We start from the raw sequence: 15,366 nt of genomic DNA, 5'->3' as shown, positions 1-15,366 counted from the left end.
TACCACAGCAGTTATTAAATACCTCCATCACCTCACATAATTACCATTTCTTTTTTGTGGTGAGAACATTTTAAGATCTCTTAGCAACTTTCCAGTATATAATACAGTATTGTTAACTATGGTCACCTGCTGTACATTAGATCCCCAGAACTTGTTCATCTTATAACTGGAAGTTTGTGCCCTTTGACCAACATCTCCCCCACTCCCCAGCCCTTGCAAACCACCATTCTGCTCTCTGTTTCTACGAGTTCTGCATTTTTAGGTTCCACATACCAGCAATATCATACAGTATCTGTCTTTCTCTGTCTGACTTATTTCACTTAGCATGATGCCCTCAAGGTCCATGCATGTCATCGTATATGGCACAACTTCCTTCTTTCTCGTGGCTGAATACTATTCTACTAGCTACAGTATAAATAGATATATATACACATACCGCGTCTTCTTCATCCATTCATGCATACACTGACACTCAGGTTGTTTCCTATCTCGGCTACTGTGAATAATGCTGCATTGAATACGGGAGTGCAGATATCTCTTTGAAATTCTGATTTCATTTCCTTTGGATATACACTCAGAAGTGGAATTGCTGGATCATATGGCAGTTCTATTTTTAATTTTTTAAGGACCCTCCATACAGTTTTCCACAGTGGCTGCACCAATTTACATTCCCACCAGCGGTGTGGAAGGGCTCCCTTTTCTCCACACCCTCACCAACACTTGTTATTTCTTGTCTTTTTGATAATAGCCATTCTAACAGGTGTGAGGCTCAATAGGGTTTTGAGTTGGACTTCTCTGATGATTAGTGATGTTGAGCATCTTTTCATGTGCCTGTTGTCCATTTATATGTCTTCTTTGGAAAAATTTCTATTCAGCTCTTCTGCTTTTTTAATTGGATTGTTTGGTTTTTTGCTATTGAGTTGTATGAGTTCCCTATATATTTTGGATATTGACCTCTTATCAGATATGTGACTTGCAAATATTTTCTCCCATTCCGTAGGTTGCCTTTTCATTGTGTTGATTGTTTGTTTTGCTGTGCAGAAGTTTTTTAGTTTGATGTAGAACCATTTATTTATTTTTGCTTTTGTTCCTTGTGCTTTTGGTATAATATCCAAAAAAATCATTGTCAAGACCAACATCGAGAAGGTCTTCTCATAGGAATTTCATAGTTTCAGGACTTACTTGACTCCATTTTGAGTTAATTTTTGTGAGCATGAAAATAAGGGTCCAATGTCATTCTTCTGCATGTGATTATCCAGTTTTCCCAACACCATTTATTGAAGAGACTATCTTTTTCCCATTGAGTCTTCCTGGCTCTCTTGTTCAAATATTAGTTGACCGTATATGTGAGGGTTCGTTTCTGGGCTCTGCAGTCTGTTCCATTGGTCTATGTGTCTACTTTTCTGCCAGTACCATACTGTTTTGATTACTATAGTTTGTAATCAGGAAATGTGATGCCTCCAGCTTTGCCTTCTTTCTTTGGCTATTCAGGGTCTTTTGTGATACCAAGTTTTAGGATTGTTTTTTCTAGTTCTGCGAAAAATACCATTGGAATTTTGATAGAAATTGCATTGAATCTATATATGGCTTTGGGTTGTATGAATGTTTTAACCATATTAATTCTTCCAATCCATGAACATAGAATATCTTTCCATTTATTTGTGTCTTCTTCAGTTTCTTTCATCAGAGTCTTACGGTTTTCAGCGTACAGATCTTTTACCTCCTTAAATTTATTCCTAAGTATTTTATTGTTTTTGATGCCATTTTAAATGGGAATGTATTTTTTACTTTTTTTCAGATAGGTTGTCATTATTGTATAGAAACGCAACTGATTTCTGTATACTGATTTTGTATTCTACAACTTTACCAAATTTGTTGATTAATTCTAACAGTGTTTTGTTTGAGTCTTTAGGATTTTCTATAATGAGATCATATCATCTGTAAACAAAGACAATTTTACTTCTTCCTTTCTGATTTGGATGCCTTTTATTTCTTTTTCTTGCCTGGATATGACTTCCAGTACTGTGTTGAATAGGAGTGGTGAGAGTGGGCACCCTTGTCTTATTCCTGATCTTAGAGGAAAAGCTTTCAACCTTTCACCACTGAGGATAATGTTAACTGTGGGCTTGTCGTATATGGCCTTTATTATGTTGAGGGACATTCCTCCTACAATCAGTTTGTTGAGGACTTTTATCACGAAAGGATGTTGTATTCTGTCAAATGCTTTTCCTGCATCTGTTGAGATGATCATATAATTTTATCTTTCATTCTACTAACTGGTGTATCACTTTCATTGATTCGCATATGTTGAGCCATCCTTGCATCCCAGGGATAAATTCCGTTTGATCATGGTGTGTGATCCTTTTATTGTGCTGCTAAATTCAGGTTGCTAATATTGTGTTGAGAATCTTTGCATCTATATTCATCAGGAATATTGGTCTAGAGTTTTCTTGTAGTGTACCTATCTGGCTTTGTTATCAGGGTAATGCTGGTTTTGTAAAAAGAGTTTGAAAGTGTTCCTTCCATTTCAATTTTTGGGGAAGAGTTTGAGAAGGACTGGTATTAATTCTTCTTTAAATGTTTGGTAGTGTTCACCAGGGAAACCATCTGGTCCTGGGTTTTTCTTGCTGTTTGATTACTGATTCAATCTCCTTATCTGTTATTGATCCATTCAGATTTTCTATTTCTTCCTGATTCAGTCTTGGTAAGTTGCATATTTCTGAGGATTTACCCGTTTCTTCTAGGTTATCCAATTTGTTTGCACACAATTGTTCACAGTAGTCTCTTATGATCCTGTGTATTTCTATGGTATCTGTTGTAATGTCTTCTTCATTTCTCATTTTATTTATTTGAGTCTTCTTTTTCTTAGCCTAGCTAAAGGTTTGTCAATTTGTTTATTTTTTCAAAAAACATAAAAGCTCTTCGTTTCATTCATACTTTCTATTGTTTTTCTGGTCTCTTATTTCCATTATTTCTGCTCTGATCTTTGTTATTTTCTTCCTTCTGTGAACTTTGGGCTTAGCTTGTCCTTCTTTTTCTAGTCCCTAGAGGTGTAAAGTTAGGTTATTTGAGATCTTTCTTTTTTCCTAAGGCATGCATTTATCGCTATAAACTTCCCTCTTAGAACTGCTTTTGCTACCTCCTACAAGTTTTGGTATGTTGTGTTTCATTTTTGTTTGTTTCAGGATATTTTTGGATTTTTCTTTTGATTTCGTCTTTGACCCACTGGTTGTTCAGTAGCATGTTGTTTAATCTCCACAGTCTGTGAATTTTCTAGTTTTCCTCCTGCTATTGATTTCTACTTTCATACCACTGTGGTCAGAAAATATACTTGGTATGATTTCAGTCTTCTTAAATTTGCCAAGACGTGTATTGTGGCCTGTCATATGACCTATCCTGGAGAATGTTCTGTGTGCACTTGGCAAGGATGTTTGTTCTGCTGTTGGATGGAATGTTCTGTATGTCTACTCGGTCCATTTGGTCTAAAGGATAGTTTAAGTCCAGCGTTTCTTTGTTGATTTTCTGCCTGGATGATCTATCCATTGTTGAAAGCAGGATACTATCATTGTATTATTGTCTATTTCCTCCTTCAGCTCTGTCAGTATTTGCTTAATATATTTAGGTGTTCCGATGCTGGGTGCACATGTATTGTATTCACAATTATTATATCCTCTCGATGAACTGAAAGGGGTAACTGATCTGGAACAGACCAGAATTCCACACACAAAGAGTTAACAGTGCTGCAAAGGTAAGCATACATATGAATACCTCTTCCAACAGAGTATACTCCTTAATGGAAGAGTCAGAAATTAAAATCAAAACTACTATTAAAAATCCAGTTTATTTTTAAAAAGTCATTTGTAAATTGTAACACCAATCTGAGGAGATAAGGCTGAGTGGGACTTGATGGTAAATTAGGCATAAAGTTCTTCAATTCAATAGGACACAAAAACTATACACAGTATTCATACAAGTATTTTCTGCCCTAGAACATCATTATTTTAAGGCAGGGGTCAGCATACTTTCTATTTAAGGCCAGATATTAAATGTTTTCAGCGTTGCAGGACATTTGGTCTGTCACAGCTATTCAGCTCTGCTGTAGGAGTGCAAATGCAGCTTTGGATAACATGTGAGCAAACGGATATGGCCAGGACTGGCCCTGACTGTTCTAAAGCATCATGTCAGAAAAGGTCACTGGAGAGAAATCTTTTGGACTCAACTGCAGATTGTGGGTAAAGTGGTTTAACAGAAAGACTACACATCACTATAAACCACGTCCACACAGTTTTGTGGTGGTTCTAGCAAACGCCCTAAGACCTGTCCTCCCTGCTAACAAGTGTTATTTGCAACTTTTTAAACTAAAAGAACCCAAAGACCTCCAGTAGCAGAATCCTGACCTATTCTCTGAAATGGATTCTTCTGAAAATATAAAATAAGTTCTTTCAGAGTTTATTCTTCTAAGTTAGCTTCCTTACCGTGACAAACTACCAGAATAATTTTCATGATTAGTATGGTTAAAGATCATTTCAGAGGTTGTAATAAATACCTCAACCAGCACCACTTTCAGCTCTCATCAAGAGAAAAGATGCAAAGTCATAAACAGAATTTGGCCAGTACTCAAAGGGACACTGTATCTCGTCCTTTCTTTAGACTTCACAGTGTGAAGCAAAGTCCACACCGTGTACACAGAGTAAGACACGCTCATGCCCCTCCTCAGTCTAACCTGCGTCATCAAAGAACAGTCAGGTCGCCTAACTGCACAATGGGTACACAGCCCCAGAACGGCAAAAACAAGGAAGGACTGGCCCTCCTTTTGGCATCTGGCCTATGCTTGTGTGAGTGTTAAGAGGGTATGTGATGTGGGTAATGATGACTAACACTGTGTGGGTAGACCCAACCTTCCTATCACACTACAGCCCACGGCCCTGCACAGCAGAGCCTCACCTGCCCCTCTAACCCCTTAGCTTACCTTGCTTCTTCACTTGCTGCAGAAGAAGATCCTTCATGGCAGGCTCTTCTGCGAGGTCAGAGGGGACTTCTCCTTCACTGTTCACAACACCCACGCTGGCTCCATGGTTAATGAAATACCTGTGCAGACAAGATACAGAATCAAGGTTCTCTCCCCAGTCTAACATCAGCTTACACTCCTATCCCTGGGGTTCAGTGCAGTGCACGGCCTCTGTTCTGGAGTTTTTAATGTGGTCCCATATAAGGTATTCCACTGTTAATTTCTAACTCCACTAGCCTTCAATAATTAGGATCAAAAGCTTCCCTATTTCTTGGTAAGAACAATGCCTACAAGCGGGATTCCCTTCACACTCATGTTCCTAACCCCACCCTCTCATTCCCAGTGGACAGCAAGAGACTTTCTAAATATCACATGGAAGACATGCAGCCCTAAAGCTCACCCACCATCCCTGGGGTCCAAACACAGGCTCCCAAAAGGACTTACTACACCTGTAATGTTGAGAATGAGAGTTCCCAGAAGACATGTAAAGAAGTAATTCTCACAGAAACTTTCCCAATGCCACATTAAGAGTATATTAAGTAGTGTTGGGGCATGAAAACAGAAAAATAAAGGATGAATTAAAATTTTCATGAATCTGCCTAAATTACGCCTCCATAAAACTCTCCCTTCAACCAGCCATATACATGAAATCTACACTCTAAGAAGAAACTAAATTCCTGAAGAAACAAATTGTTCTATTCTAAATGATTAGATTCTATATTGAAATATAATACTTGATCCTAAAGAAGAAAGGTCTGACAATTTTAATACCTTACATAGATCCTTTTTGATTTTCAAAGTACTTTCACGTAAAATTATATAATGAGTCTTAAACAATTTTATGAAGTAGGCAAGGTGGGTACTATTAGGGGGCAAATGGCAGAGGTTATGCTCCAGTCTTTTGAATTCAAGTCTAGTTCACCTTGGCACTAAATCAAGTTACTTTTGGGCCAGTGAGAATCCCAATTATGCTGGGAGCTCTATCAACTATAAGTATTTAAAGGAGAAAGAAAAACTGTTTAAATTAAACTTCAACGAATCAACAATTCAGTAAGCATGTACTGGTCCCCTCCTGCGTTTAAAGGTACTACATTTTAGACACTGTAGAAGATCTTAAGAGGATAATCAATGCATGGCCACTGTATTCAAGGAGGCAGAGGAGAATCAACAAAGATTACATCAAGACCACGTTTTTGCTTTCTCATTGCCTAGTACCTAGTATAAATAGAGCTTCAATAAATGTTTTTAACTTACAGATTGATTCCACATATATGAACTCATCTCATTTTCGGCTTTCTCCATCTTTCCCTCACAGACTCAGACGGAAACAAACTCTTTCTCCTCCAAGGCTAACGGCTAACCTGCTCCATGTGTTTTCTTAATTGTACTGAGGCCCAGTCCTCTGTCCATCTGTTGCCCCTCATTTCCCTAATCAAGAGCGCCTCTCTTTTGGTTTCTCCCCTTCAGGACAAAGAGGACATTCAACTACACCTCCCCAACCCTGAAAAATCAAAATGCAAATAATATACACGGTAAGCACTCGAGAAATGCTTTCTGGATGGAACTGTACCCTCTACTCCAATCAAACTCAACGCCTCACTGTCCCCAGACACACCCCACTGTCGCTCAGCCTCTCCCACAGCTTGAGTAGTTTCTCCCAACCGATGAAACACCCTCCCCTTCTCCTCTCCCTGCTAGAAACTTCTCATATCTTTCAAGGTCCATTGAAAATGCCTCTGCCTGTTCTCACCAACCACACCTTCCCTCTCCTTCCTTGAACTCCGTCCTCCCCGGCACTAAGTCTGCGCTTCTGTCATGACATACACGGATCTTGATGCAACTGCCCCACCAGGCTGAAAGCTACTTCAGGACAACAGCTGTGCCTTCCTCATGGTTATCACCGTCATGAGGTCTGACACGCTGTTTTTCCTCTTGGCAATCCACAAATATTACGTGAAATAAATAAAACATCTTAGCCACCCTGCTCTGACATCTATTCCATTCTTTACTGGATCAGGCACAATGTCACTTGGGCATACAGGCCCCTGCTTTTCCCTTTTCTGACAAGTTCTTAGACCCATGATCAAGAAGACACATTTCTAGAAAGTAATCTGGTTCAGAAGAGATTCTTCTTAAGTAAGGCTACCTTCCTAAACCATTTTAAGGGTGAGGAGGAAACAGGAAAAACCTCTCTAGTTTCACACTTTTACCTGAACAAGAATCAATATCAACCTATGAGGTAAGATTTTTTAATTTATCATTATTATTTTTTAATCTTTGGCCGCACCATGCAGCATGCGGGATCTTAGTTCCCTGACCAGGGATCAAACCTGGGTCGCCTGCATTGGGAACACAGAGTCTTAACCACTGGACCGCCAGGGAAGTCCCTAAAAAGTAATATTTACTTTATTCCTGAGAATCTTTATAGTTAACCTGAGGCTTCAGAAATATCCATTAGCTCCGTAAATATGCCCTTTAGAAAATAAAGCCTCTGTGGGAATTCCCTGGTGGTCCAGTGGTTAGGACTCACTGCCGAGGATACGGGTTCAATCCCTGGTCGGGGAACTAAGATCCCACAAGCCACATGCGGTGTGGCCAAGAAAGACAGAAAGAAAATAAAGCCTCTGTATTCTTTTTAACTCATCATTGACATAAGGTCTTTTTGCTACTATTCTAAGGGGGGAAGAAAGAAAATGAAACGTGTTCAAAAACTCAGAATAAATTAGCACCCCAATAAACTATAAAGCCAAACTAAATGCTGTACCCTTGGGTCAATAATCTGCTTCTAAGTTAAACACTTACTGGTAATAGAAATGGAAAACATCCCGTTAACTAGCAATAAGCCTGAACTCAAAATCAGGAATAAAGAGCCCCTAAACCTCTTTTTAAAAAATATGTCATACTGAGTTCAAATACAAGACAAAAAAAGGTCATCATAGAACATGGAACAGAATGCTCTTAGATTCTTCCCTAGAAAGCCAGTTTGCCTTTTCTTTGTTTCCACTCCCTCGAAATTTAGAGTTTCTAATGATTCCGGGAATAAGAATATAGAGTTTAAGGTCTTTAAGATACAAAAAGAAAAATGACAAAATGATCAAATGCTAATCGTATCTGAAACACTGTTCAGAGGCCCTGAGGTGAGCCAACCAACATGAGTAGCATAAGCAACGGGGTTCTTTCGTTGTCCGGAAAACGCTGCTGCACAGATGAGTACGTAAGGACGGTCAGGTGGATACCGTCTAAGGGTGACGCACAGCAGAAGGTAAGGAGGGCCGTTCCCACCACCCCACCACACAAGGGGGTCTGGTCCAGCTCACCTTTCCTGGCCAGACTTTCATGTCTGACTACTAATCACCTGTATGCGGAAACAGTAACTCTCACCAATTCATTTCACTCAAGGTAATATTTATTTGGGCAAGAGACACTTAAATTGTGAACTTATTTCCTAAGGAACTATGTTCATCCATAAAGATGAGATAAAGAAACCACTGTGAAAAAGCATTTACAATCATCCTCTGTACTCAGCTTCGCAAAAGGAAGAAAAAAGAGCCTCCGTGGATTACGCCAACACGAGGGGCCCTAATTCCAAGCGTGAGCTCTGCCTGTTACCTTCCAATGGAGAAAAGTGAAATCCTTGAATGTAATGAGATTTGGTAGCTCAAAATCACAAACAAGCCAGCTGAAGAGATAACCAAATATCAGTGATGAGGGACTAACATGTCCTATAAATGTTTCTTAGATACAGTTTTCAAGTGAAAATGGAAACCTCTGAGGCAGCCACCTTCACTCCTGGGCATCGGAACGCCGGCGAGTGGGCTAGGCTGAGAATCAGAGCCCTCCCGTTAGGCCCTGGGAAGGGGCAGCCTGGCAAGAGGGCGCGACGGATTCACGGAACCAGAACGGAGACAGGAGAAAACCGCACTGCTGACTCCTGCTGGCGGTGGGGCCCGTCCAGCCGCCCGCTTTTCAGAACAAGAAGCCCAGTCAACACCAGGGCTTCGGCCTGATCTTTCTCTGGCTCTGACCCTGCCGTTGTCTGACTTCCCCCACTGGGCACCCTCCCCCGGGACACCCGGGCAAAGCAGTTTCTGTGGGAGGCCATTCCCAGGCCTCTGCAGAGCTGTTTGCTGAACAGGAGAAATGTAACGGAGCTCTAATCCTACTGAAAGGGGCCTTAAGACAAGCAACCGGATCTTCAAAGGACCATAGCATATCATGATTTTATTTAGAGAACTTACCTTAGCAATCTACACTTACTCTCATCTAGAATACACTCACTTGCCTCATTTTAAAGATGTTTTAAGTGCCAACATCTCTTTCTATTTAAAAATAACCTCCCTGACCACTCCTTCATTCAACAGACATCAACTTAGCGCCCCTTCCAGCCCAGACACTATGTGGTTGGGATTCTTCTGCCCAGGGAGGGGCCCCGGCTGTGCTGGAGGCTGGTCTCAGTGAGGGCCGGGCAGGGGGGCACGTGCCCCTCCCACCCTTCCTTTGCTCGGATGCTTGGCTCTCACTCTTCTGCTACTACCTACGTGAATTCTGTGACCAGCAGCCAGGCATTCTCCACCTTCATTTGTATTAAGCACTGCTTTTTTTAAAAAAAAAACAATAAAACAGGTTTACAAAAAAGTCCAGAAAAATTCTCCAGGCCTGCCCACATGTGTCCAGCTATAGTCGCTCAAAAAGTCAACCCAGACAGTGCAAGAGACAGAAGCCACCTCTGCATATCCCAACAAATATGAATTACCTGAAAATAGAAGCAAACACAAAATTTCAACTAAAAGAACTATAGATTTAGCAGCTATGTAAAACATATTCAATTTCCTGCTTTTATAGTTTGTAGTAAAGAGAAGTTACTCCTATTTATGAAATTCAAATTCTTAAGAGTGGACGAGAACCAGAGGCTACCCTACAAGCACCGCACCCGTACAGGGACTCACTCTGCTATGTTGAGGTAGCCACAGGACGCTGCTGCGTGGAGGGGTGTCCAGCCCTCGTTGTCCTGCTGGTTTACACTGGCTCCGTTCTCCACCAGAAACTTCACCATGTCCAAATTTTCATCAATACAAGCCTGGAAAGAAAAGTCCATCCATTTACTCGACAAGCACTTACTGAGTGCTACACCGTGCCAGACACTGCTCTGGGCACGGACAATGCAGCAGCGCTGATGAAATACTGATTTCCATTTCTTGCATCCTGATGCAAGTGTCCAGAGTGTGACTTCTCAGCTTTGTGATCTTATGCAAATCCCTGAATTCTTTCCATGCCTCAGTATCTCAGCTGTGAAACAGGTATAATGATATTTAATCTTATTTATAGTGCTGTTAGGGTCAAACGAGGAAAGCGACTTCTAAAGTACTATAAGTGGGTGAGCTCTTTCATCATTATAAAGAAAAGAGGGAATGTTAGGAACCACTAATTTGCCCAGGAATTTTAGAGGAAAATAGTCACATCGGATCAAATGCAACTTTCTCAGTGGGAAGTTGCAGTTTATCTTCTAGGGTTGCTAAACTATCCCCACTTTGGAGAGAAAGGGTGCGGTGATCCTTCAAACAGAAGAAATGTATTTTCTTTTCATGTATCTTCTGAATAGCTGCAGACAATATGGCAAAGTATGTTTGCAGTTGTGGTTGGTTAGGCATCCTTAGCTGCCCAACTCACAGCAACAATTAGGAGAAGGCAGAGAAGCTTTCTGAATAAAGGCTTCAGGCCTACCAGAAGCCTAAAAGGAACAGTCACAAACAGCAATGAGGCCTGCCAAGACCCAAAGGCCATCTGGACTATCTACAGAGTAAAAGGAGGCAAAAAGCCCACACCGATAAAAGTGATCATCATCAAGGCTTAGGCGGATCCAAAACAGCTGAGACAATTCAGGACCAGAAACAAATGAGATTCCTCTTTCTAAAACTTGTCTCTTAACCCCCTCCTTTTCAAAAAAAAAAAGGTTAAAGCTTTGGCTGAGAAACAACTATCTGGATCAAAATGATTTTTATAACGATATTAATACATGATTTGCCTTTTCTGCTGTGTTGACATTTGCACTAACAATGCAAAGCCATGGTGGGGAGAACTCCTGGAGCCTCTGCACAAGTCAAGGGAGGCACCAGGGGGTGCGGGTGCTGACTGTACTCTTCCTGGCCACATGATCTCAAGCAAAACAAAACCCAAAAAAGGCCAGTTTCACTCAAGAATGACCTTGATGGAGCAGTAAACATTATTAATTTTATTAAACTGTAAGTGTTCTTAATATTCTGTGTGACAAAACAGCAGGCACACATAAAGCCTTTCTCCACGTGACAAAGCACAGCGCCATCTCTCAGCAAAAAGCTCCTGTGCATCTGTTTGAGTTGCGAGGTGGACGAGCAGCTTTTCCACAGATGCTGTTTTTCCTCAAAAGAGCAACCGACAGGTAAATTACGATGATTAAGACTTGAAAACGAACAAGGTGAGCCTGTTACTTCAAAGAAAAAAACCTAATATTTGTTGCCAATGATAAAATTTGACCATCCAATTAAAATCAGAATTTTGGGAAACATACCCACTACCATGAGCTTGACAGCTTCCTAATACTCAGTTTTCTGATGCGGTCAATGGGATTATCAACAAATGTGGTTTTTTGATATTATAGACTGAAACGTATTAACATCTGGAAGATGTGCATAACTCAATGAACCCATATTTTCCACATAATCAGATGCATGGTGTGAGAAAATCATGCATGGGTAAAAGATTCATTCAAAATACAAGTTAGACCACTGGATTTTAATATCTCAACGTAAGAAAAGTCCATTGACATGGTTTCAGATTCCACACTGCAACTAATATTTAAGAAACTACTATATACTTACTGGCGTTTTAGTATAGTGCCAAGAAGAATACCCATAATTGTCTGGACAGACTATTAAAATACTCCTCCCTTTTCCAAATAGACATCCATGTGAAGCCAGATGTTCTTTATATACTTTAATCAAAACAATGTATCACAAGACTGAATGCAGACACTAAGAGATTTGTAAAAATGTAAAACAATGCCACTCTTCTCATGCCACCATGACAATGGACTTACCTTACTTTGCTTTTGTTTTTGAAAGTATATAGCTCTTTTCAATTAAAATATGTGATTTATATGAACATATAATGGGTCATTGCTATTTTAAATGAATTAATAATAATAGTATTTTCAAGATTTTTCAGTAATATATGATAATACTTATGAACAAAAGCTCTTTGGGGTCCTGGATAAGTTTTTAGAGTGTACAGGATTCCTTAGATCAAACAGTTTGAGAATTGATGTCTTCAGTGAAATATACCAAGGGATATTTTATGGTGATAATGAGCAACAGTTTAAACAGTAAAAGATTACTGTGGGAAGAATTCAAGCCAGAATTTAGAGGGTAACTACTACACTTAAGAAGCACCTATATCCTACCAAGAGGACTTCAGGAAATCCCTCCAGATAAACGGCGTGTCAATCCCGCTTAGAAACAAAGGATGGATGAAAAGAGGTTGATTCAATCTAGAGGATATTTAATTAGGCAACCTTGGTTACAAAAAGACATCTTTATTCATTTCCCCCAAACCATTTGATACTCTTTTTACAATTAGTGAGATTAGCTAAACATCTCAACCTAGATTTGATTTGATGTCATGTAATATATTCCTCCAACCTGATCTTTTGAGGCCAGACGACTTTCATAGCCAGTATTCACGACAGTCTCTTTTTCAACAAGCAGCTCCAAAAATTACATTTCTTGTATGATGTTTTCTTGGGTTGATCGACTTCTACAAGCTTTCCCCATTTATACTTCTTTACCATGTAAAATATTTCATAACTATTCATAACATTATAAACTATTTCATAATTATGATGATCACTAAATCTCTCATATACTGTATGTCTGCCAGTCTATAATCCCGCAGGGCAAGATTTAACCAACCCCTTGCAGAGTACCTCACTAAAAACTATTAATACTTTAACTGCGAGGATGGAAGAGGACACTTAAAAAAAATTTTTTTTTTAATTAATTTATTTTTGGTTGTGTTGGGTCTTTGCTGCTATGCGTGGGCTTTCTCTAGTTGCGGTGAGCGGGGGCTACTCTTCGTTGCGGTGCGCGGGCTTCTCACTGCGGTGGCTTCTCTTGTTGCGGAGCACGGGCTCTAGGTGCCCGGGCTTCAGTAGTTGTGGCTCGCGGGCTCTAGAGCGCAGGCTCAGTAGTTGTGGTGCACGGGCTTAGTTGCTCCGCGGCATGTGGGATCTTCCCGGACCAGGGATTGAACCCGTTTCCCCTGCACTGGCAGGAGGATTCTTAACCACTGCACCACCAGGGAAGTCTGAGGGCACTTTTCAAAAAGGTGCTAAAGTCCAAGAGAAGAAAATGTTTTAGAGGTTAAGGACACTCTCTGCCCATGTAGTCATAAACTCCTGTGTCAGGAAGGTCAAATGTGCCATCTTGACCTGTGTTAAGCAGCTGGGCCAACTGCTCCTTGCTTGGCTGCAAAATGTATTTGGCTCTGAAAGAACAGCCTGAACACTTAGCCAATGGCCACATCAACACTCGACAGAATTTTGGAAGCCAGTGTTTTCAAGATGATTCTTCACCCTTTGCAGATGATGGCATCCAAATTCCAGAGGCTGAAATAACCCCAGCTAGTCCAGGTATCAAACAGGAGAAAACGTGTCTTTTCTTTTTCCTCCCCTCTTACTTATCTCCCTTCCTTTTCTTAATCTCCTTCACCCATCATAACTTTAGTTCTCTTCCTTTTCAGTTTCATAATTTCTGTCTATGCATCTTGAATCCCTGATACAGTATTTTATAAGAATGACACTGTGAGGATGTCCGAGACAATGACAACAAAAAGCTGGCCTAATCTGCAATGTAATCTGACAAAGCATCAATCTCCAAAGAATCATTTCAGAGCAAATAAAGCAGGACAACAGTGAGGTGATTCCAAACCCCCTCGACAGAGTGCAGGACAGTGTATCGCGAGAAGTGTCAGTTTTGGAGCCAGGCGGACCTGGGCTCGTGCCCCAGCCCTGCCAGTGCGCGGAGTCCTGAGCGAGAATACAACCTGAGCGCCAGCGGCTCACCTGGAGCACGGGAATGCCGCCCACCCCGCAGGCCTTAGTGAGGGTGTAAGGAGATGAGCCCTTGGCAGGGCGAGGGGCACTGCTGTTTTCAAGCCATGGTTTTAACAAGCAGCAACAACTTCCCCAGGAAAAAGCTGAAGTCGTACTTACTCCTCACCTACCACTGCCCTCCAGCTCCAGCGCCCTTTGGGAGGAAGGCAGCTTGGCTGCAAATGTCTTTGAACAAACAAGGTTTGGGAGCCTGTTTGTTAATCTGACTTCAGGAAACTCCCTCCAGGGCCCAGGATCCTGCGGGTTCCTAAGGTCAGGAGCCATAGGACTCAAACAGTACGTCCACAGTTAACTAAAGAGGATCGTCGTCGGGCAGACCGGTCAACAAATCTGTAGGACAGTCACTCTCATGACATATCTTGGAGTGACCGTTCTCTGTTCTTTGTTTTTGGTTGGTTTTTTTTTTCCCTCCAGAAGAAAGAATATGACTAAAGTCATGGGGGAGAGACAAACAGTCCCTGAAAACCTTCTCTACTAAATGAGGACTAAATTTAGACGCCCTCTGCCCAGTCCGTCTGCAGCTGTGCTGCTGACTCACGGGGACTAAGCGGGCAGGATGGGCAGACTCGCCAGCTACGAAAGCCGCGTCCGGGGCCGCGGCCCCCAGCAGCGCGCCTCCACACAGCGCTGCGTGAGCCTTCCCCACACGCGGCTCCTCCCTTCTCTTGAACCGGCAAAGAAGGCTAAGCAGCGTCCTCACGTTACTTCTGACATCAGTGGGGAATTCTTCTTTGCGTTTAACCCTGTTCTTTCTGCTGTGGCTTGTGTCCATTTCTTTGTTTTCCTCCCCTAAAGACACGCAGGCTATTACTAAAGTAACAACTTGTTCTAAGCTCCTTGAGAAAAGGAGATATTATTTAATTATTAGTCCAGAAAGCTATCAGAAAAATTGCCAGGTAATAATTTAAAGCTTCCTAAAATCAGCATGTCACATTTCCCTGGCAATGAGAAGCTATCTCCAAGGAAAAATCCTTGATTTTACCAGTAAAATGGGAAAGAGTACCACAGTCCCTCTACTGTACTTAGTATTGCTTTCTCTACAGCAAAGGCTGATGGTTGACCAGTGCCAGAGTTAATCTGGCAGTGCAGAGGCGGCCTTACAAAACAAAGCCTCCTCCGTTCCCAAAATAGCCTGCAACTGTCACCGCCACCAAGCGCCACTGGTCCAAGCGCTGACCTTGCTGCCGTGTCTCAGGACACTGCTCAGACTACC

At 41.4% G+C, this 15,366-nt stretch overlaps 1 protein-coding gene across 9 annotated transcripts in view; it reads right to left on the bottom strand.

Moving 5' to 3' along the window:
• Nucleotides 1-15,366, bottom strand: part of PPP1R12B (protein phosphatase 1 regulatory subunit 12B) — a 204,967-nt gene that overhangs the window by 141,197 nt on the left and 48,404 nt on the right. For 8 of the 9 annotated variants that reach the window (XR_009506602.1, XM_059943491.1, XM_059943495.1 and 5 more), the window contains exons 2-3: nucleotides 9,955-10,085; nucleotides 4,970-5,088 (exon numbers count right to left, since the gene is read on the bottom strand). Coding sequence is in view for 8 of the 9 variants with exons in the window: in XM_059943491.1 (XP_059799474.1) it covers nucleotides 4,970-5,088; nucleotides 9,955-10,085 (250 nt within the window). In the remaining variant the exon portion in view is untranslated. The remainder of the gene's footprint in view (nucleotides 1-4,969; nucleotides 5,089-9,954; nucleotides 10,086-15,366) is intronic. The other variant, XM_059943513.1, reaches the window with a different exon arrangement.

The sequence above is a fragment of the Balaenoptera ricei genome, chromosome 1, assembly GCF_028023285.1.
Source record: "Balaenoptera ricei isolate mBalRic1 chromosome 1, mBalRic1.hap2, whole genome shotgun sequence".
Lineage (NCBI taxonomy): Eukaryota > Metazoa > Chordata > Mammalia > Artiodactyla > Balaenopteridae > Balaenoptera > Balaenoptera ricei.
This window is presented reverse-complemented; position numbering and strand designations above follow the sequence as displayed.